Source organism: Pyxicephalus adspersus, chromosome 9 (assembly GCF_032062135.1).
Source record: "Pyxicephalus adspersus chromosome 9, UCB_Pads_2.0, whole genome shotgun sequence".
In the NCBI taxonomy this organism is placed as follows: domain Eukaryota; kingdom Metazoa; phylum Chordata; class Amphibia; order Anura; family Pyxicephalidae; genus Pyxicephalus; species Pyxicephalus adspersus.
In genome coordinates this window covers 54955333-54978456 of record NC_092866.1, presented here as the reverse complement: position 1 = coordinate 54978456, position 23124 = coordinate 54955333, and the positions used below count along the sequence as shown (strand labels likewise).

Genomic DNA, 23124 nt, shown 5'->3' with positions numbered 1-23124 from the left:
GAAATTTACATTATTGCTGTTATTCCTATTTAAAGATCTTTCTGACAAACTTGGATTTCATCATCTTTTCTATCAGTGAAGTGTGATAATATTATAGCAATAGATGGAAAACTAAATATAAAAAAGTAAGCTATTTTTATTAGTTACCTCAAAGTATATCCAGACTGCTGACCTCCCCCTAGTATAACCCATTCCAAGGTACAATGAAACTAAACATAAAAATAAAAAATAGCTCGTATGGAAGCTCTTTATTGCAGAAGAGACAGGCTATGTCTCTTCTGCAATAAATCAAACTTACTTGCTATTTGAAATCTCCTGAACAAATTTACTTCCACTTTAATACATAAAAATCTGCATAGCCCTATAGCTAGATATTCCAAAAAACAAAATTGTATGAATTTGACCTTCTCTACACTCTATCATGCAAGTGAAGGTCTTGCTGCACTACAACATTTGTATTGCCATGTTCATTAAATTTTAGAAGTAATACCTCTGGAAAGCTATAACCAAATATTAATAATACTGTTTTAAGCAGATAAGTACAAAACTGATCAGCACAATTTTCTATCAGCATGCTCTTAGCCATCACACAAACTGACTGGTTGTTTGTGCTGCTTTGTCCCTCCCCCAGTCTGAACTCTGCTATATAGAGGATTTCAGGAGGCTGCTACCAAATTAAATTTAATGACATACATAGCTTCTATTAAAAAGTAACATTCAATGATGTATTGATGAGTAAATAGCTTCATTATTTGTGTCTTTTATTACTACATTAAGCTCAGCTAGTATGGAATATCACACACAAGTATATCTGGGTGTGAACTTAGAAAATATGTGCTTGCTTGTACTAATACCCATGCATAGTGGAAAACAGGACTGGTAATATCTTAAGAAACTGTAAGTTAAATACATTAAAATTCAAAGACGGGAAGCAATGGAAGCTTATAAAATTGTTTTATGAGGTTCTTACAAACATGTTTATAGCAGGGATTTTTAATACAGCCAATATTTTCTTAATACCCAAAATGTTATACATCATTTCACCTTGAATACTCCTCTGGGGTTCATGAATTTTGGAGAAAACAGGATGTGGGTTGATGCTATCTGTTCAGCTTGCTGACTTTAATTGTCCTATAAAGAAGAAGCATGTCATGCATGCACAGGTCAGATACAATAATGCTTCAGAGGACAACGGGACAACTACGGTATATGTGCAGTTTTATTTTACTGTAGTATGAGCGCACAGAACCCACCCAAATTTGCAGTCTTTAAGTGGATCTAAACCCAAAATGTTTTTTGTGTGTGTGTGTGTGTTGCAGAAAGTTTGGAAATTGGAATTATTTAGATCCTGAAGAGGATCTATCTGGTGCATCAATAAATAATTGACCAATAAAGAGTTTAATCTAAACTCCAAACTTTCTCTAGTAATTGATGGCTAATACAGTAAAAGAAGGTTAAGAAGTTTTGGAATGCCTTGTGGATGGGATAGACCCCCTTTCAGATTTGTACTGCTGCCACTGTCCATACTGGGGAGATCCTAAATAAATGTACAATCCTATGACAACTTTCTAAGGAAGTGAAGAGAATTTGCCCTAACAGAATGCTTTTGGTGACTTAAAATTGTGAAATTGTCATAATCGCAGCTTACGAATTTCTGGTATTCATTCAGTTTGTTACAATCATGCTTTGAAAATCTGATTATCCCAAGAAAAACTGCATATGCCTAAAAATGTCTACTTTAGTATCTTGTCATTCACCCTGTAAAGTTAATATGTTCCATGATAGCCCATTTATCGTAACCCAAAAGTGTGTATTTTAATTACCAATCATAATATATCCTGCATTCTGTAAGTATGAATGTACACATATTGATTCTGATTATAATATATATTCATTATGTATATTATTATTTTTTTTTAGGAGGGACCTTTCATGCATGACTAGGGTGGTGCAGAACCGGTGCCCATGCTCATCTCATCTTCCCCCCCTATACATCCAATCATTTATCCAAAGATTACCTTTCTCCCACTCCGTACCTCTTATCTACCAATTACTTTAGCTTGCCTACCTCCCCCTCCTATCCCTTTCTTTATCAAAACTCAACACTTTCTTTGGACTTAAAATCGACTGGCAAGCAGCTGTTTATTTGTAAACACAAATAATTAACATAACATTTGCATAAATAACCATAAATACAAATTTAACCATAAATAACATTAATTAACCATAAATACCATACATAACATTAATATTAACCTTACCACTGTAAATAACATAAATAACTATAAATAACTTATAAATACCTCCAATTATTAACCTTTAATAACCTTTATTAACCCCCCAACATTTAAAATGTTAACCCCCCCTTTAAACTTTGGACTATCCTCTTAGTCTACTACTTTGAGTGATTTTCCCAGGCTACAGGTCTTGAAAGGTAAAGCCCGCCTCCAGTTGCAATAGTTGCAACCCACCATAACCGCCGTTAAGGCCCCTAGGCCCACCCTGCCTCAGGGGCCCACCGCAACCATATTAAAGGGGCACTCCACCACCTGGGATGCCCCTTCACCACTGAATTACCACTGGGCACTTACCTTCCCCCAGACCCCAACCGCCCCTAACTAATTTCCAATTCTAGGGAGGGGGGGGGGGGCGGGAATTTTCTTCTTGTAAAAACTGTGACGACTTCCGACACAGCCCCCCTTTTATCTGTATCTTTACTCCACCCCCCCTTTCCACACTTTCCTATCTCTTTCTGCTCCTCCCAACGCATCTTTCAAATTTTATACTTCTCTCTCCACCTTCCCCTCTAACTCCTATTTTGCTATGGGCCTTTCTTTTGTTATTGCTGTTACTTCTGTCACTTGTACCTAATACGTGTGACCAAATCCTTTTACATATGGGGTGGCCTAACAGCAAAACTGAGAAGTCTCAGGTGTCCTTCATCTGCAAGTATGCTAGAATCACTTGTGTATGACTAGAATGACATGGAATACTTGTGTAGTATGACAAGAAAGAAAGGTATTTCTGTAGTTATATACATTGTATCTGGTGTCAGTCAGTCCTGGTCACACTATGGTATTTAAATGAAAGCTTTTGAAATACTGGACATTTGGTTCTTCAATGTGATTGGTGGCCTTATGGACCAATATGGAGGTTTGCGTGGTGGGGGACGGAGCCTGAGTTTACCTGGAAAAGTTGAGATTTGCATGTAACCTTAGCTGCCCGTATCGGTGAATGTGCTGATGGTTTTGATGTGTTGTTTTCACAGCAGGTAATCTCTGCTTTGAATTTTTCAACTTTGTAAAAGCATTGGTTTGAAAATAGATACAGGCAACACATTATTTCTGCTATATGGACTGGAGTCTTGTAATCAAGCAGCTCTGTTTACTTAAGAGCAAATGTATAAGGTAGTAAAGTACTTTTTCACTGAACATACACTGTCATTTAAAACAAATACACCAAATACACAAAGAAGATTCACCTGCAGTAAATGTCAGATATACTGCTTTATTAATAGGGCCCCTAATAATAGAAAAATGGTGTGTTACACACTAGCATGATGCCTTATCTTGCATACTTCACTTGCAGGACATTTAGGAACTCTATGAAACCATTTGAAGTAAAAAAATATTTATGTTCAAAATGTTTTGACACAGAGGGCCTGATTTATTTAAGCTCTCCAATACTGGAAAGGATACACTTCCATCAGTAAATCTGGGTAATCCTGCAAACATGAAATGGATCTGCTCTAGGATTGAAAACATTTGCAAATAGCAAATTATTTTAAAGACATCAATTCCAGGTTTGCTGGATCACTCAGCCTCACTGATAAATGTGTATCCTCTCCAGCATTGAAGAGCTTTAATAAATCTGGTCCATAGCAAGCACACCTGTGACAGGATTTGTTGCTCTCCCAGCTTGTGACTAGATAATGGAGGAGAAGCAGCAGAATGATAAGCTCCTCTCTATATCACTCTGCTCTTTCTTCCTATCAGCATGCTCCTTGTAGGGCATGAGTACTGCAGCACAGCTGTCTGTATTAATCATTATAGGGTTGCATTTTTGTGTGTTTTTTAAATCTCAGTTCAGCTTTAAAGACACCACTGTCATTCAAATGACAAAAAACCCTAAAAACCAAACCTAAAATCAAAATGTTGTTACCTATCCTATTCCAACTGCGTCAAAGTAAATTCTGCTTGTTGATTGGTTACATTAGTATTAGTGATAAATGTATATGACGGTGATATATGTCTACTGATCAAAAAAACTGCTGTGTTTATCATATGTTAATTTTACATCATAAACAGTGAAAGAAGAAAGAAAGTTTTACTGGCGACCAGCTACAGTTAGGTCCATAAATATTTGGACAGAGACCACTTTTTTCTAATTTTGGATCTGTACATTATCACAATTAATTTTAAATGAAACAACTCCAATGCAGTTGAACTGCAGACTTTCAGCTTTAATTCAGTGGGTTGAACAAAAAGATTGCATAAAATTGTGAAGAACTAAAGCCTTTTTTTTACACAGTCACTTCATTTCATGGGCTCAAAAGTAATTGGACAATTGACTCAAAGGCTATTTCATGGGCTGGTGTGGGCAATTCCTTCGTTATGTCCTTATCAATTAAGCAGATAAAAGGCCTGGAGTTGATTTGTGGGGGGGGTGCTTGTATGTGGAAGATTTTGCTGTGAAAAGACAACATGCGGTCAGAGGAGCTCTCCATGCAGGTGAAACAAGCCATCCTTAAGATGCAAAAACAGAAAAAAACCCATCCGAGAAATTGCTACAATATTAGGAGTGGCAAAATCTACAGTTTGGTACATCATGAGAAATAAACAAAGCACTGGTGAACTCAGCAACGCCAAAACACCTGGACGTCCATGGAAGACAACAGTGGTGGATGGTCGCAGGATCATTTCCATGGTGAAGAGAAACCCCTTCACAGCAGCCAACCAAGTGAACAACACTCTCCAGGAGGTAGGCGTTATGATATCCAAATATACCATAAAGAGAAGACTACATGAAAGTAAATACAGAGGGTACACTGCAAGATGCAAGCCACTCATAAGCCTCAAAAATATAAAGGCTAGATTGGACTTTGCTCAAAAACATCTAAAAAAGCCAGCACAGTTCTGGAAAAACATTCTTTGGACAGATGAAACCAAGATCAACCTTTACCAGAATGATGGCAAGAAAAAAGTATGGAGAAGGTGTGGAACAGCTCATGATCCAAAGCATAGCACATCATCTGTAAAACATGCCGGAGGCAGTGTGATGGCTTGGGGGTGCATGGCTGCCATGGCACTGGGACACTAGTGTTTATCCATGATGTGACACAGGACAGAAGCAGCCGAATGAATTTGGAGGTGTTCAGAGACATACTGTCTGCTCAAATCCAGCTAAATGCAGTCACATTGATTGAGAGGCGTTTTTATAATACAGATGGACAATGATCTAAAACATACAGCCAAAGCAACCCAGGAGTTTATTAAAGCAAAGACATAGAATATTCTTGAATGGCCAAGTCAGTCGCCTGATCGGAACCCAATTGAGCATGCATTTCACTTGTTGAAGACTAAACTTCGGACAGAAAGGCCAACAAACAGCAACTGAAAGCTGCTGCAGTAAAGGCCTGGCAGAGCATTAAAGGAGGAAACCCAGCATCTGGTGATGTCCATGAGTTCCAAGACTACAGGCTGTCATTGCCAGCAAAGGGTTTTCCACCAAGTATTAGAAATGAACATTTTATTTTCAGCTTTTTATTTAGTCCAATTACTTTTGAGCCCCTGGCATGATGTGATTGTGTTAATAAAAGGTTTCAGTTCCTCACATTTTTATGCAATCTTTTTGTTTAACCCAGTGAACTAAAGCTGAAAGTCTGCAGTTCAACGGCATCTGAGTTGTTTCATTTAAAATTATTTGTGATAATGTACAGAACCAAAATTAGAAAAAAGTTGTCTCTGTCCAAATATTTATGGACCTAACTGTAAAAAACACAGATAGAAATAATTTTGAACATACCCCTTTTAGGGCCCTCGTGAACTGGCTTTTGTTTACGTGGGGTTTTCAGTCCTATACATGTTTACTAAAATGGAAAACCCACCTAAGGCACGTCGGAAGGAGGTCAACTGCAAGTCACATGCACCTGTTAATGAATTGTACATATGAATCAAAATTGTGGTAAACTCATGACATTGACACAGGACCAAAACCAACATAGAATCCTTCACTAACTGACTTTCAATGACGCTCTGTAAAGAAACAATTCTGTTGAAACCACGGTTACCTGGAAAAGAAGGCAATAAATGCACATTATTCTTGGTGCCATTGCCGCCGGTCACTGCTCCAACCAATAAACTGGTCTGCTGGTGGCTGAAAAAAGGTGATTGTCATCTCATGCCTACAGGCACCATCTTAATGGCTATAAAGTTGGCAAGATTTCTGGCAGCCGTGGTACTTCCCATCAGCTTTCAAGGATAACAATCAGCCAACTGTGTTCTCTATTACAGTGAAAATATGAAAACATTACAACTGCAACCCCAATCAGAAGGAATATTTTCACAAAAATTGATTTAACCATTTGATTGTATTGTAGTTAACCCCATGGCGAACCTTAGGAATGTAGCAGGGCACATAGCATGGATGAGCACATATCTCTGTTGTAGAATGATAGGAGAATTAATATTTCCACTGTCGCTGGATTTACTTAACCTGCTGTTTTGTGCAGACCACAAAAAGTCTCAGTGTTTGTAAACATCAGTAACTGCAGCCATAAGAAGGGGGTTATAATGGAACAGCCCACTGCTCTATTGGTATTTTTGATATTTTCCTTATATAGGCAGATGTCCAGTATAAAAGTCTTGCAATCCATAGAGATTCTAGCTTATCACCCCTCGGCACCATTGTTTGTAAAGGTTTCAGATGAAAATCAGTACAGGTGTCCCATGAGGTTAATACCTCATTTACAATTACCCATGTCCTGGTGCAAGCCAAGCAAAAAGTCTATCTACAAGCAAGCAAGCAAAGTTTAAAATAAAGTCAAGGACCCTCCATCTCTTAGAGATAAGACTTGGACTGTCTTCTGTCCAGAATATTGGTATGAGCCTGGATTACAAATTTTGGAGATTACTGTGGTCAACGCAGCAGGGCACCATACGATTGTCCTTTCTCCTCCATTGTACAGAGCTCATTGGTTCCCACTGTCACGCTAAACAATCACTAACAATCATTTTCAGCTCTAATAATTGAGTGTCTGTATAAAGCTTTAAAGCAGCTCATACAGGAATGCAGGGAAATGCCCTCCACTTTCGCTCAGTAGCCTTTAGTGCATCTTTGGATTTAAGGCAGTGCTTCCTCTCACTTTGTGTTGTATTCCTTATTATACAGGACATCGAGAGAAATCTCCCTGTAAGACCCAGACAGCAAATAAAAAAATGGACATCATTTTTTTAACCCTTCCCTACAATATTTGAACTGAAAAAAAAGATTTGATTTTAGATATGCTTTAACCCCTACCATAAATATCAGCAGCAATGTAGTACACTTATGAATATCTAGCAAATATTATAGATTGTTATCATCTCAGAACACTTTCCAAAAATTGTCCCCACTAAATCTAAAAATATCTTTTGTGTTAATAATATATAATTGAAAGTGCACCTCTTTATGTAATTATCACAAATTTTACATCAGAAAGTGCAAATCCTTATATTTATATGAGGAATTTTGCTCTCACCCAATGTGTTTTCTTTAAATAACTCAGTATAGTGTTAATTTGTACCACTTAGAAGAAGGATGGGCGCACATGGCATCACAGTGTTTAGTTTCCAGAGTGTGTCCAGGGACTTTACTTGTAAGTGGAGACAGAAAGCCACGCTCTGTACTGAGAGTTGTAACCAAATTATGACAAATATGATGTTTCCTATTGAGAGGGTCTGATCTGCAATTCTTGCGCACGTACAAAGTAAGGCCATCATGTTTTGCACAGCAAAAGTAAAAGAACAAAATATTCAGTGCATTGCTGCAGTTTATTTATATTTACTAATGGTTTGTATCTTATAACTGCAAGTAAAGAAAGATTCCTATTATTCCTGTCAACACTAAAATAAATTGAGTTATGCTGAATCAACTTGATTGTTAAGTTTGATCAAACTGATAATATAATTGTTACAGTGGATCAAAAATCTATTGATTGTACTATCAACACGCTGCAATCTATGCACAATCCAACCAGAGAATAGTGCAGGAATGGTAAGCATATGTGCCCATTCTTTAAGATTGCACTGAATAGGTGGTCCACCTGATCAGTCAAGGTTCTGATGATTCTTCCATTATGAATCCCTTTTGGTCAGTTGAATTCAGAATTGATTTATAACTAATTTTGATAAAATGCATTAGCAGCACTGCCTGCGGCGGTTGTTCTGTAGTTCAGCAGAGTATACTTGTGTTGAGGCTGATAACACTGTTTAGGATGTCAGTACAGTAAAGCATTAAGTAATTAGGAGCTCACTGATTTTCTGGTAAAATTACCAGATATTTTTCTATGGGTACAGTAGTTGTTATAGAGACAAACAACTGGGAAATGTGCATGTATTACAGAGATGTTTACCTCTTAGATCGTAAGCTCTTTGGAGCAGGGTCCTCTCCTCCTTCTTTGTCACTGTCTGTATCTGTCTGTCATTTGCAACTCCTATTTATTGTACTGCGCTACATAATATGTTGGCACTATATAAAATCCTTTTTTTTTTTTTTAATAATTATTATTATTATTTTTAATAATAATAATAATAGGATACTGAATTTATTTTTTTGATGGGACACACGCAGAATATTTAGAAAGAAGCTAATATGACTTTAAACATTCACTTATGTAACATACATGCACCTGAAATATTCACCTGCAGAGAATGTTTAGCAGATGCTGATTTAGTCCTTTATAAATTTACCCCTTGAACATTTTTGAAACCCCGAATTTGTTTTTCTGCATGCCTGTCATTATGCCTTGCTATAATAACATTTTAAGCAATTTTGTGACAATTTTTAAAAAAAATGGCAGCCTGTTGCAGGCTGAAAACTTTGGGTTGCTGCCTAGCAATTAGCAGTAAAGCATATGCACCCCTATGCACTTGGCCATCGGGCTGCCCACCAGGTCTGCAGGACGCATGCTAACTGAAGGAGGCTTACAAAGCTGCTACTAATTAAAAAAATGAAAAAAAAAGTTTGCTTAAAATATATATAACAAGGAATAACACCAAACAAAACATTAGATTTCAGGTTTATATACACTTTCAATTTTTTTATAAATGGTATTATTTGTTGTGACAACAGACTAACCCCCAGTGTGAGTGTCGGTCTCATTCCCAGAGCTCCACAAAGTTAGACATATTTTGTACCGGGATGAATGGTTGGTTTGGCTTTAGTGGTAATAATCTTAGTTGTAGGATATGAAATACATATGTACATATTGACACAGGAGAAATGGGCTCAGCACATGCTGAATATCTGTGTTTACAAAGCACCTGCAGAATTCATGTAAAATGACGCAAAGGCTGAAAGTGACTTGCTGACATTTGAGACATGGTAGCAAATTGTATGTAAACACAAGCAAATTTGTATAAAAGTCTAAATTATTAAAGTTAATAAGCATCCTAAAGGTTTTATAGGGAGTACTTAGAAGAAACATTTGCCAGATTAGCAGCAAAATTTTGGCAGTCGAAAAAAAAAAAAACAACCGCCTCGTACAGGATGGCCAAGTGATAATCAGAGTTTTGTATTCCACTAGTGAAAGACAATATATTTGTGGGAGAGTGAGACATTCCTCATAGAAAGGACACTTTGGGATAATGAAATACACATTGTTTAACTTTTTCAGCACCATTTATGCAGAACATAGAAAGGATTCAAGTTTATCTGTTCCTTTTTTTTAATATTATATATCTGATTAGAAAATAAACAACAATTCAATTACTATGTTCGTATATAGGTTTTACTACCTGTCTTCTCCATTGTATAGTTTTTGTTCGTTTTCCTTTATGCCCAAATAAAACTAATAACTTTTTCTATGTTCTCAATGAACTGTTAACATGGATGTGTTTACTGCTGTTATGACAATAGGCAATTCTGTATTCTATAGACAACGTTTCATGGCAATTAGGTTTGAACATTTCCTTTTCACTATGATAAACACCTCAACTGTTTCCACAGGCTTAAGAGATGCAAAAGGTTAGTTTAATTTATTGCATCTGTCATATTTTCGAAAAAATGGATTTTTAAGGCTGGGAAAGACAGCATGGCTTTCCAGCTGTGGTGGGACTACAGGTCCTAGCATGTACCCCTGTGATTACAGAGTATTTTGTATTCCCGTTTTCGAAACTTTTACTCAAATTATTATATTAAACCGTATTTATATAGCGCCAACATATTACGCAGCGCTGTACATGAGGTTGCAAATGACACAGGACACAAGCAGCGGGGGGAACTCTGTCCAGAAGAGCTTACAATCTAAGAGGTGGAGTGGCAGCACACAACAGTATGGGGGGATAAATTAATTAAAAAACCAGTGAAATACATTCATTGAAGTAGGAACTTGGTGGCAACTCTTTTCTGGACACAATGTGTAATCATAATGAATATGCCTAGCATAAATTTAGCATTACTTTTAACAATTCACACATTAATAGATTTGACTTGTTGCTTTATACATATGCTAATCTCTTAGTGACAAATTGCTTCCATGACCTAAACTTTTAGCATTACTATTAGCGCTGGTTTCCCTAGGGAGATGCATAAACCAGCAATGGGTTAAAATTATTACAGAATAAAATCTCTAAGGAGTTGTTAAGCAGCTGGAGGAAATGCTGCGCTCCAATGTGATATTATAAAATACAATGGGGTGACATATGTTACATTAAGTTATAGCACAACTTACCAGTGAGTCAGGTTGAATGTAGCCAATGTCCTCAATGGCCTTGATGTTGATAATGTGGATGCCTTTCTCTGAGTCCTCTGTGGCATGGTACTTCTCGTTCTCCCTCATCATCTGCTGTAAAGTTCCTTCAGGATCGCAGGCAGTAAGCTGGTCTACAAGAGACAAGAACACATCCAGCTGAACGGAATGAAATGAGCCTGTCTCTCCCACGCCTCTAAAAAACTTTCCCCAAGCTCAGCCTCTCTAGTCTTCCTCCTTGCTCTGCCCAGCAGCGTGTGTCAAACAGAGTCCCCTTGGGAAATCCATTGTCAAAGTGTATTACTCAGCAAAGAGCTAATTAAATCACACGTTTGTTTAGCAAAGGGTGTATGCAGCCAGTGTGCCTTCCTTCAAACGTCAAAAGTTTTCCTTCAGGGTGGGAAACTTTTGTGCCAGGTCCAGGACACCTTTCTGTGTTGGAGAATTATCACAGTAAACATTGTTACCAAAACAGTTGCTGGCCATGAACTATGTGATTTCCGCTAGTGATGGAGAAGATTTGAGCATGTAGCCGGGAATAGGGAATACATCCACATCTATAGTTAGTCATAGGAATCTGTCAGCAGGTTAGATGCATTTTTAGGCAAATGGCTAAACACACATTTGAAAGTCATATATGGTTTCTATTTTACCTGACAAAGGATTTTATAATTTGTTCTGCCAATCTTTTGATTCTGGCATCCATAACAGTCAGGTCCTGCACTCCCTGGAACCACTGTGCAGATGAGTAATACAGAATTATCCTAAATATACCCCCGCCTGTGATTGGACAAAAAGAGAACAGCAGTATAATGATGATATAATTCTACTCTCTTCTACTCTTTCTGACTATTGAATTGTCAAATATGTGCAATGCAGTAGATGCAGGCTGATAACAGTGTGCCTCTTCTTCCCCCAAAGTTTGTTTTGCTGAACAGAGGACTTAGGAAGGCTGATATCAAGGCTTTTCTAGCTGGGTGGGTGCAACTGTAGTTAACATTTAACTCTTAAATAACCTAATAACCTTTCCCCCTCTTGTACTAAACTCCACTAACACCCCACTATTACCCCATACTTCAGCTTCACATTTACCTCTGTAGCAGAGCTGTGTCCTGCATTGTTTCCTTTATCTCAGACAAAATCTTAATTGCCACCAGCCACCAGAAGCGATTTTCTATAATGGCCCCAAACAAGACATAGGCCATAGGTGCAGATGGAGCCAAAGAAGGCATTATGCTAGACAAGTAAATATTTAAAATCAGTTCTTAGATATGGCAGCTGCATTATTTTTTTTTTTAAACTCAGTACTTATTCTAAAAGTACAAAATGATACAAAGTTAATCTTGCCACAAATATTGAAACGTTGTAACTTCCTGCTTCCTTAACCGGAATTCTCAAACAAAATTAAACTAACGCATACTGTACAATACCTGATTCTATTCTGATATCGGCCTCCTGTAATACTTTACACAGCAACACCTGCAGACTGGTTGAGAGAGAGACTGCACTGTAAGTTACTGGAAACTGTATAGTTCACCTGTGAACAGAAGAGTGTAGGAGGATGACCTTATCCTTGTGCTGATTCTTCATTATGTAGCCAGTAGCTTGGAGAAGGAAAGGTGACTAAAGAGGTGTGTATGTATGTATGTATGAGTAACATACCACTGAAATCATGAGAGTGAGATATTTGTGTGACATTCAGGTTTAAAGTAGAATTGTGCAGTGAACATTGACATATTTACATTGTATCAGTAAGCAGTATATTAGCTTTAAAGTGGAACTAAACATGTGTTACTCACCTATTCCTGGTCCCTTGCAGGGCATCACAATTTTCTTCTTTATTCTCTTCCTGTAGAGGATCATCAGCCATCTTGGTTGCTCAGGCACAAATTACATAACTCATGTGCAGGCTCATTGGAGTTAATTCATTCCTAGCATGTGCAGGGAAAGCTGGGATTGTTAGGTATCCTGATCAGATACCCAGAGCAATCAGGTTGGTAGAAGGGACTCTCTGTCTGTCTATGTCTCTCCCTTGTGTATTATTGACCTGCTTGATCATGTAGTCCTAAAAGTAGAACTTTTAGGACTACATGACCTGCTTTTAAAGTTCTGCTTTAAATCAAGTGGTAACTGACCTCTATAGCTGGATCATCTTAGAGATGATCTCCGGCCTTTAGACCAGATACGGCATAGCCGGTAGTTCGTTCAGGCCTAACCTCCCCTGGCTGATCTGGCCTAATGCCGGCCAGGGGTTGCCAGTGGATCAGCCAGGGGGCGTTAGGAACTACGAGAGCCAGAGTGGCGCTGGAGCTCCGGAGTCGCCCCCTTGCAGTTGCTCCCCTATTTGCTGCGGCTGGCGTGGATACGTCCGCCGGCGCGGTAAATAGGGAAAGCTCCCTGAAGGTAAATCCTTCTCCTCTGCGATGCATACGGAGGAGAGGGATTTCACTTCAGGGGGTGTTCCCTGGTGATGGGCGGCACCATTAGGACGGGTCCGGCCTAGTGTGCTCCCGCTCACCCCATAAATGGCCTAGTGGCCATAAAACTTTACGGACCCCTGTCTTAGAGCAATTCATCTTCAAAACTCACAGTGAAGTTGTTTAGTTCTATTCTTAGCGCTCTGATCTCTCTCCCTTTTTCTGTGCACCTGCTCTGTGTTTTTATTAGAGATTAAAAAGGCTAGCAGCTCCAAGTTACCGTTGGCAGGGGGAAGCAGGGTGAGCTGAGCTACTGAAATGAGTATTTCTGTTTAAAACTTAAGGCTCATTTACTTCACAGTGCCTGCAGCTACAGAGGTGAGTTTGATTTAATGCTCACTGACTGGTAATAAGGAATATGCAAATACTTGAATGTTAAAAGCCTTGTCATATTTCTATGGCAAGCTACCTATACATACTCTATTTTGTAGGATTTTGTAGGATTTCCTGTTTTAATATGCTGTATGTATAGAGAAAAAGTCTTACAAAGAGTAATACATTCATGTTAAAAAAGAATTTCCTACATGTCTAATAATTCAGAATAAAAAGTTGGAACTCTTCTGCTATGGCCAGCAGAGAAGCTGCATTTTTTAGCTTCCAATGTTTTAGGGCTTCCAGAGCTAAGAAGCAATGTGAAGGTTCATGGAGATGTATGCATTTCCATCCATGTGTTAGTTACCTAAATTCCCCACAACCCCCCCTCTAATTCTGCAGCTCATTGTGAAAGGGTTTTGGCAGCAGAGATAGTGAGATTTAAAAATCAATGGGCAGGGCAGGATCAACAGGAGGGAAGTACAAGTGGTTCTACTTTAAGAATTACTGTAGGTTTAATTTAAAGCATCTATAAACCAGACATACTGTATTGGTTGGAAGAGACTATCAAGCTATTATTTGTTACAATAATCAGAGCATGCACGCATACTCACGTTTGCTATGTATGCGACTGAAAATTGGCCACTGTCGATTGGCACTGTTACACCTGTTGCTCACTGGCTCACAATGGTGTCTTGTTGTGTTGTTAGTGTTTGCAAAATGAAAAAAATGGTTATACACTGGAGACATTCATGAATGATTTGCAATACATTTAGTCTGTTCACATCCTCTTTCCGGTCCCCAGAGATTTTAAGAATTCGGGGCAAATATGTTGTAACCAAAACTTCAAAGGTTACAGAACGAGCTAAAAAAAACCGTCTTACAAACAACAGCAATAAATAGAAAAAACAAACATTAAAAAGACCAAGGCTGTGTACACACGTACGACTTTTGTCGTTTGAAAGGATTTTTTACAATCCTTTCCAACTACAAAAGACTGAAAGATGCATGGATGGGTACTGTACATACAGCGCCATTCTGCTCTATGGAGAGGGAAGGGGGGAGAACGACAGCGGCATCCTGCTGCTCTATGTCCTCTTCACTAGCATTGTGGTCGTTCATCTTTCGTCGTATCCATGAACGACATTGACGAATGACGAATCATCTGTGTACAAAGCCTAACATTATTTTTTTTCCTGGGGTATTCATTCATTTAATTCACAGCCCGCTTCAAATGTATGTCCAGCCCAAACAGTTTTCCCAGTTATAGAATGAGAAAAGGTTGGAACCCCTGGTAGCTTTTTACTGCCATTCAGGACTCCGTTAGAGAAATGAACCCTCACTGAATGTTTTGTTGATGGATCTGTTGGGAGCTCTTTAACAACAACCCAAACAGAAATAAAATGTTTTTCTGTAGTAGAGTAGGGGGGAAATCTGAATTCCTGTAATATTTTTATTTCTGCCAATAAGAAGTAAGGTAACTGGATTGCAGTTAAAAAAGAGCAGTAGATGTTTTAATCCTTCCTATCTTTATTCAAAATGAAAAATGTTTCTGAATTACAGCAACACTATCAGACCTGAAGATCATTGGCAGAACTGGAAAAAATTACACCTGCGGAATACAAATGTTACGAGAATAATGCCCATATTAGTTGATGAGATTCTTACTTTGAGTTATGAAACACAAACATAAAACACATATAAAACTCATATCACCACATCTGATTGGCTAAGCTTGTTGTATTGAGGTCCCTGTCATTTAGTCAAGTGAGAGGAGGAAATCTGAAGGAGGCTAGAGAGACAACTAATTTGTGCATAACTGCAATCAATGATTGTTCCTTTTCTCTGTACAAAAAGGAGCACATACTTCAGTAAGCAAATGTTGGGCAAATCTAGAAGAACGGTTGTGGCTTAGTGTTCTGTGATGGCACACCCTAGACATACACACTTGACTCATTCAACGTCTGTGGGTTTAAATTCAAGCCAGTTAACAGGAAATATGTTCTTTGGCTGTGGGAAGAGGGCAGGGCATCTGCTCAATTTTGACTTTTTTTCTACAAAAAAATTCATGGAAAGCTAAGAAGGATGTAGCATCACACCCTGCTGTAAAAAATAACTGAACATTTAACATCGATATCTTTTATTTAGGGCATGCCAGAGGAGTCCATAACAAATTATAAAAATTTTCAAAAAATATTAATGCAGCAAATAAAACTTTGTTTGCTATGAACGCTAATCCAGTACTGATATAAATGTAATAATCCCTGTAACTCATATTTAATTGCTTAAGTAAGGTAAATATTATATATTTATAGGCTGGCAGCTCCATTTGGGAATCATTTTGGGTCCTTTGCTTTCCTTGTGATATATGGTATACAACCTATCATCCAACTTTCCAACATGTGAGTTTATTTTACACACTTTCCTTCACTATTCCAAATACCGGTATATATTTTATACAATTGGGGTCATTACCTATATTCCTTATCTAATTCTTAATTACCTATTTAATTCTTATTACATTATTGTTACTCTGAATAAACATTATGTGTTTAGGTATGAATACTGCTCATTTCCACCCAATATGTATACTATATGACTACAGTCTGTATGATAAATTTTATGTCACTATGGCATTAGTTATTTTCAGTATTAATATTAATATCCATCCTGATTATTGTCAGTACAGTATTACAGTATACTACAATGTACCGACAAACATTACAATACCCCTGAGGAAGCCCAAAGCAGGCGAATTGCGTTGGGTACTCTCTGGAACGTTTGTCTAGCACAGATCAATATTGGCTAATTGATGATCGGTTGCTGACTGAATAGTGCCACATTGGGATGGCCTGATTATAATATCACTTACAATGTTTAAGGATCTTGAGCAACTTATATTGTATTTCTGGGAAAGCTTTTCATTATTAATACTTAAATCTTGCCTAGTAAGACCCCGCTGTTTTGTCTTTATTTATTTACTTTTGTTGGAAGTTTAAAGTTTGATCCTTTTTCTTGCAGCTGCCCTATTTACTATATCTCTGCTCTCAAACTACATACAGATGTTAGATGTACAGCACCCAAGATTTTCAATCCAAGGTGTGATCACCTTGGATTGCAAACTAATGTCTGTACAGCCATCCTCCGACATCACTTACTGAGTCATCCTGCCAAATCACTAAAGAAGACACTGAAACAACCTCCTAACTCCAAATAACCAAACTGTATTGTCTGTATAGCACTTGTTTATTCTACTGTCACTGAAAACAATCATTGCTGATCGATTACTGTGACAATTGTTGAACACATGTATGTAGTTTTAGAATCAGATGTTTGAATATTCTTCTAATTTGTTCACCAGTAGCCTCAAATTTGTGACTAATGCCTTCCTAAAGTCTCCTCCTTTGTGTGTATTAAAATGGTCAGATTACCCAAAATTGTGATTTCTATGTCAGTTGGAGGCTGGTTGATTGATCCAGACTTTGTATGTAAGTGATGGATATTGTACAAGTGAGATTACTTTGGCATAACTCTGTACTTCGATCCTGCCCTACTAGGAGTTTTGAATTTATCGGCCATATTTGTGTGGTTCAGCTCTTATTTTATCCAGTGGATGTATCCCCTTATAATAAACACATCATCTGTGTTGATCCAGGAATATAATGTACATGTGCTCCCTATTGTTGCACACAAGGCAGATTTTAGGTTAATTACAATATTAAATCTAGGATCTGACTGATCTAAAAATGACTACTAAATATTTATAGTAAAAGCATGTTCACCCTCATTCTTGAATGTTTTCCTTCCAAAATGTTATTTTTAGTTACAAATAGTTTACAGCGAGTGTAACTGTGGATTTCTGTCAATGGCAAATGTTCTTTCAGTAACCTCTGCCCAACTACCACAAAGAATGCACAAATCTGTTACTCTGCTTATCTAAATATCTTACAACAATATCCTTGTAAAGTATGATGGAGAATGGGAAGTTAAAGCTAGACTACAGGCAGACAGCTAAGAATACAAAGTACTTACATGGGAGCTGTTTACCTGCCAAAGGAGGAGTTTAGCTACAGGAAAGGTTTAATTTCATAGATTTTATGAATTTAACACACATTTAATTTGTTTTTAATAATCTCTGTATGTAAAAGTCACTTTATAAAAGATTTTCAGGTTTATTGCCTATTAAAATGTCACTGTCATTTGCCTAGTGTAGGTTTTGTGTGTTTATTGAAATCAGAAATATAAAGCATATAGGAAAGAGAATAAACTCTGCATGCAATAAAAGACTGATAATGGACAATTTTATACAGACTAGCCGGAAATCTTTAAGTGATTCTGATATTGGTGACATAATGCCAGTGTCATGTTCACCTATCTGACATGTCCTGTAACATTATAACCTTGTGATGTAACAATATAAGGACAATCAGTGAAGTGGAATGCGAGACAACAGATGCAGGGAATAATAAGAAAAGACTAACGAAGTTGACACTATATCATCAGAGGGAGACCTGTTGACTGTTGTATATTTTTTAAAGACTAAATGCCATACCATCCTGAAACAATCTGAATGTCTCAAGTCTTGCAGCACCATTACAGACATCTTAGTGATCTGACATTTCCGGTAATGTGAAGAATTGGAGTGCATGAGTGTTGCCCTTTATGTTGCCGTCAGAACAGCAGTAGTGTTTTACAAGGAGTTCAGGCACTGATACTTAACTACTATGTAACTATAAACTGAACTCTAAACAAACAACTAAATACAAAAATAAAATACATATATGGATGCTCAACTGTCTGATAAATAGTTTTTAGTGCTGTCCAGAAATGTGCGCAGCTTCATAGTGCAGGACAGCCCAAGGGAGCTGATTTTTTTTTTACAAAGCAGGGAAGGGTTACAAGCCTTGTTAGCTCACTTTTTGTTTTCTGCATCTTTTTGTTTTCCTTTAGTTTCTGTACTAAAGTTTCAACTGGAAATATGCTGAATTTTTGTCGCAGACATTTGTCCCCAGAATAGGTGCCTAGTGTTGCTATTATGACAACTTAAAATGTTGAATTTCTGCTAACTTTTTTTGTCTTTTTCCCTATTCATACAAAAAGAAAAGTTGTCCCATCAGTGAGAATCATGTGACTTAAGACCTTGGCTTTTGGTCATGTGGCTAACACTAGAAGAATCCTTCCTTCAAACTGGCTATGCGGGAGGGTCTGCTTTATTATAAGGAAGTCACAATACAACTACTGAGGGCCACTATGCATTCTATAATTCAGTATAGTTCTTAGGTAGCCAACACTATAGTAACAATTGTAACTCACCACATTTTGGGGAAAATGGGCCATAAAACACATCCTAAAGTACTGAGCTTCCAAATCATACAAGTACACGCAGCTTTTCACAACTGGAGAGCAGCTGGTGTTTTGTTTAGTTAAAATTCTTAGGGCTGGATTTGCCTTTTTCTGTTGTCCATTAAACTCAAGGAAAAGCATCAAAGTAAAAGTTCATGCATGCGTTAAGACACATGTTGACACACATTGATGCGTGTCATGGGTTATTGAAGGGTTAAAGGTTAACAATTATCTCAAATGCATTGCAATGCCCCTTAAAAATGCATGGCAGTGGTTGTTTATATGCATCAACACAGGTTAACATGTTTTGATTGATTTTAATTGAACACATGGGAAGAAAAAGAGGTGTGAACAGACTCTAAACACAGACAAAAAGTGAGAACTCCCTATTAGGCTGTAAAAGCCAGTTTATCATGTCTGGTGTATATATGTCTGGTGTAGGTAGTAGTATCTATAGGCTGACATTTATATCTTGCCAGTGACTGTCAGCAAAGCACATTATTTTTAAATGTAAATCTAGGAATGAATGAAACAAGAAAAGCTGTCTGTATTTTTGTGTTTAAAAATAGTAGTAATATCCCATATTTGCTTCCCATGAACTAATCCCAGCTTTCTTTACTCTACTGGGAAAGCAGTTTCTTGGGAGCAGTGGGTGCATTTCAAATAATCGTCAATAAATTCCCATTACGTTATGCACATCCCTGACAACTGGGAGCAAAGCAATCCACTTTGATTATACCGCATCAAAATAAAAGGATTTCCAAAAATAATGATTGAGGGAAAGGAGAACTTGACCGGCTGCTCATAGAAAGCACTTTAACATGTCAATATCTATTTTGGAAACAAAACCAAGAATCTTCGTTCTTTAGTACATATATGCCAGGAGTCAACTATATAAATCATAAATAGGTTTAAAAAATTGCACGGTTTCTAAGATGAACTGTTGTCAGGACACCAAATAACAACCTATATAAATATTGTTAGATATATTGCACGTTGTGGATTCTGCTGTGTCTGTGATGAGTGTGCAGGAATCGGCTGCCATGGGTTTGGTGTTCACACCCGTGTTTGTTTTACTTCCTTTTACATGTCTAAACTGCAACGGGAACGCAGGTGCAGTATCAGAACACAATACCTAGCGAGTGCAATTCATTCTGTAAAATCTTTTCATTTCTGCCAAGAAAATATGACGCTTTGTGGGAAGGGTGGCACCTGTATTATAAATTGTATTTTATTGACGGCTGTAATTTTAATTAGATGTTGGGTATGGGGCAGAGCATATATGTATATAGATGCAGCTGTTTTGCCATTAGACAGAAAAAGGTGGATTCAGTCTATAGCGTAATGGATAACTATGACTAATTAAATTGGCCTTTAACTGGATTGGCTGTCCAAGTTAAAATCACATTTAAGTATCAAATGAAATCAACGCTCCTTTTAAGAGGAATGCATTTTCTCACTTTCTGTGTTATGCTCAGGGCTAAATTATTTTTCATGTTTTTGTTTAGTTAGGTCACGAAGTTTGGTTATACAGAGGGCTTGTCACAGACTAGACTAGGCTGGTATGCTTGGGCATAATTTTTTTTACTTCTAATATGATAAAACAATTAGATATAAAATGATTTCAAAGTAAAATCTGACTGGTTATACCTACTTTTGATGAAGCGATCAGATGTGTTGTAAAATCTCATTCAAAAGCACGCATGTGGTGTACAATTAATTACATCCAACTGAAATTCCACATACCTGTCAGGAAATAATGATTGGAAGAGCAGAATAATATACATGTGTGTGCAGTGTTTTAGGACTTCTGATTACAACTGATTAGAAATGGGAAACTCTACAATGGATCTGCTCATGTGTACCAACCTTACTGCTTGTAGCGCATTCTTTTTTGCAATCATCATTTTGTATTCAGCTTTATGAGCATTACTCCTTACAGAGTCCCTCCCAGTAGTGCTAATCACAGCGACTTTCACTTCTGAAGTATACAGTTTTTATTATTGTTTTGTATCAAGCAGGTATGTCATTCTTAAAACACAGGTGCAGAGATGTAATTGTAACATGACTGCTGTTGGTAACAAAAACTAAAAATTAGGTCCTTAAGATGCTTCTGTGTCTCTTTAAATGTTCATCCACTCCAGGCATTTTCAAAGTCTGGCCCCAGGGCCAATTACAGCCTCTGTCATCACAGGGAATCCCCTACGTCATTATAGTGGGCATGTGCTGTGCAGGACCGGCACGGACTACGCCCACTCTGATTCCAAGAACGTGCTCTGCACGGAGCCCGCACTGACACCGGACTCGGTGCACAGGGTTTTAGTGATTGGGTTTGGATCTATATATAAAGACTAAATGTACCTTGTTAATATTTGTGTCAGGCACAGTATGTCTCATGCCATGAAGGTTCAGGCACTAGTTTTTACGCATTTGCTCTATGAAGAGTACAAGCATCAATGCTGACACAATATGCAAATGCAGTTCACAGCATTTGGGTTTCGCAGACACTGGAGCAAGTGAAAAAGGGGCTTAAAGAGATGAGCAGCACTGAAAAGTAAAAAAGTATTTATGGTGCAAAGTGCATATGTATGTCAAGGAATAAAAAAAAATCCCTTTACAACAGTACAGGTTTACTATTCAAATATTTTTTATGGGAATCCCTCACGTCACCCTAGCGGGCGTGTGCTGTGCGGGACCCACTCACACTAACCCTGGTTCGTGGTCAGCCCCCACACATTTTCCCCTCACCAAATCTGGCCCTCTTTGCAAAAAGTTTGGACAGCCCTGATCCACTCAGTGCTAGCGAACTGCTTGACAATGCTATGTAAATTAATGTGTATTGTGTGCACTGAAATGAAAATTTATTCCTCCTGATTGTGTTTTGTACACTAAAGCATGTTGCAATAAAAATACATTTTGCTCTGTGTTATTGGAATACAATAATGTGAAATGTCCATCCAAATGTGCCATTTGAAACCCATGGACCTAAGTCCTAAGTGTCCTGTGCCAAATAAGCTTACTTTCAACTTCAGATTTAACCCTAGGTGTTAAAGAGTTGGCCAAGTGTTACCATTAGGCCTTCTGGAGCTGCACATTCAGTCCAGGTGCCAAAATCTAAATCTCAGATAATCAGGTTTTCCCTGAATGGTGAATATGTGAGGATAGAACTATGAGAACTGACATTTCTGACTTGTTTTTGGGACCTTGCCTTTCATTTTAATTCAATAATTTAGTGTTTGGTACTTTTAAAAACATTTAATAGTGTCAGCTCCCATATTACAAACTGCATATTATCTCTAAAGAGCACCTGTATTCTAGTCATAAACCTAAAGCTTGAACAAAGGGTCATTTGGAAAGTATTGTGGTTACGGCTTTAGTGTATTTTATCATTTTAGGTCCCACTCTAGTATTGTGTTTCTTTACCTGCTACCATGCCACTGTTACAGGGTTGTCTGTGGAGGTGCTGTGTAATGCAGTATGATGTCAATAATGCCAAACTTATCTATAACCCACAGTCTCATAGTGGGCATAAAGGGAAGACTTTAATGCAAGGAACAGATGTAACATTATTATTTTATTCAAAAAGTGCAATGGCTACTTTTGCCTCCTTAACAGGTAACAAAAGTTTATTTTTATTGACTATTGCTTTATATTGAAGAATGTGTTTGGAGTACATATACTGAAGTAGTAGTCAAGTAGGTTGATACTTCATCACATTTTTGACAGGATACAATCAGTGAAATGCACCAACATTCACAGAGAAGAAATTCTGTCAAACAATTAAAAATAATATTAGTATTAAAAGTATATTTTCTGAGTCTATATATTTTTATATATTATTGGGCCAAATACTGAACATAGTATGGTAATCATATTTTACCATAGTAAACAGCATGGCTACCTCCTCCAGCTGGTTATCAGTGGCTCTTCTGGGGACAATAAACAATGATTAGATTGGGTATGCTGCCAAGCAGCCCGTCAGACTGGATCTTACCAGGCTCACTGCCAGTTACACCCATTAAATAATCACACTTTTGATGGACA

The 23124-nt window shown here is 37.7% G+C and overlaps 1 protein-coding gene across 4 annotated transcripts in view; it reads right to left on the bottom strand.

Moving 5' to 3' along the window:
• ANO1 (anoctamin 1) overlaps positions 1-23124 on the bottom strand; it is a 116596-nt gene that overhangs the window by 65085 nt on the left and 28387 nt on the right. For all 4 annotated transcript variants that reach the window (XM_072422079.1, XM_072422081.1, XM_072422080.1 and 1 more), the window contains exon 2: positions 10931-11082. In XM_072422079.1, the coding sequence (XP_072278180.1) occupies positions 10931-11082 (152 nt within the window). The remainder of the gene's footprint in view (positions 1-10930; positions 11083-23124) is intronic.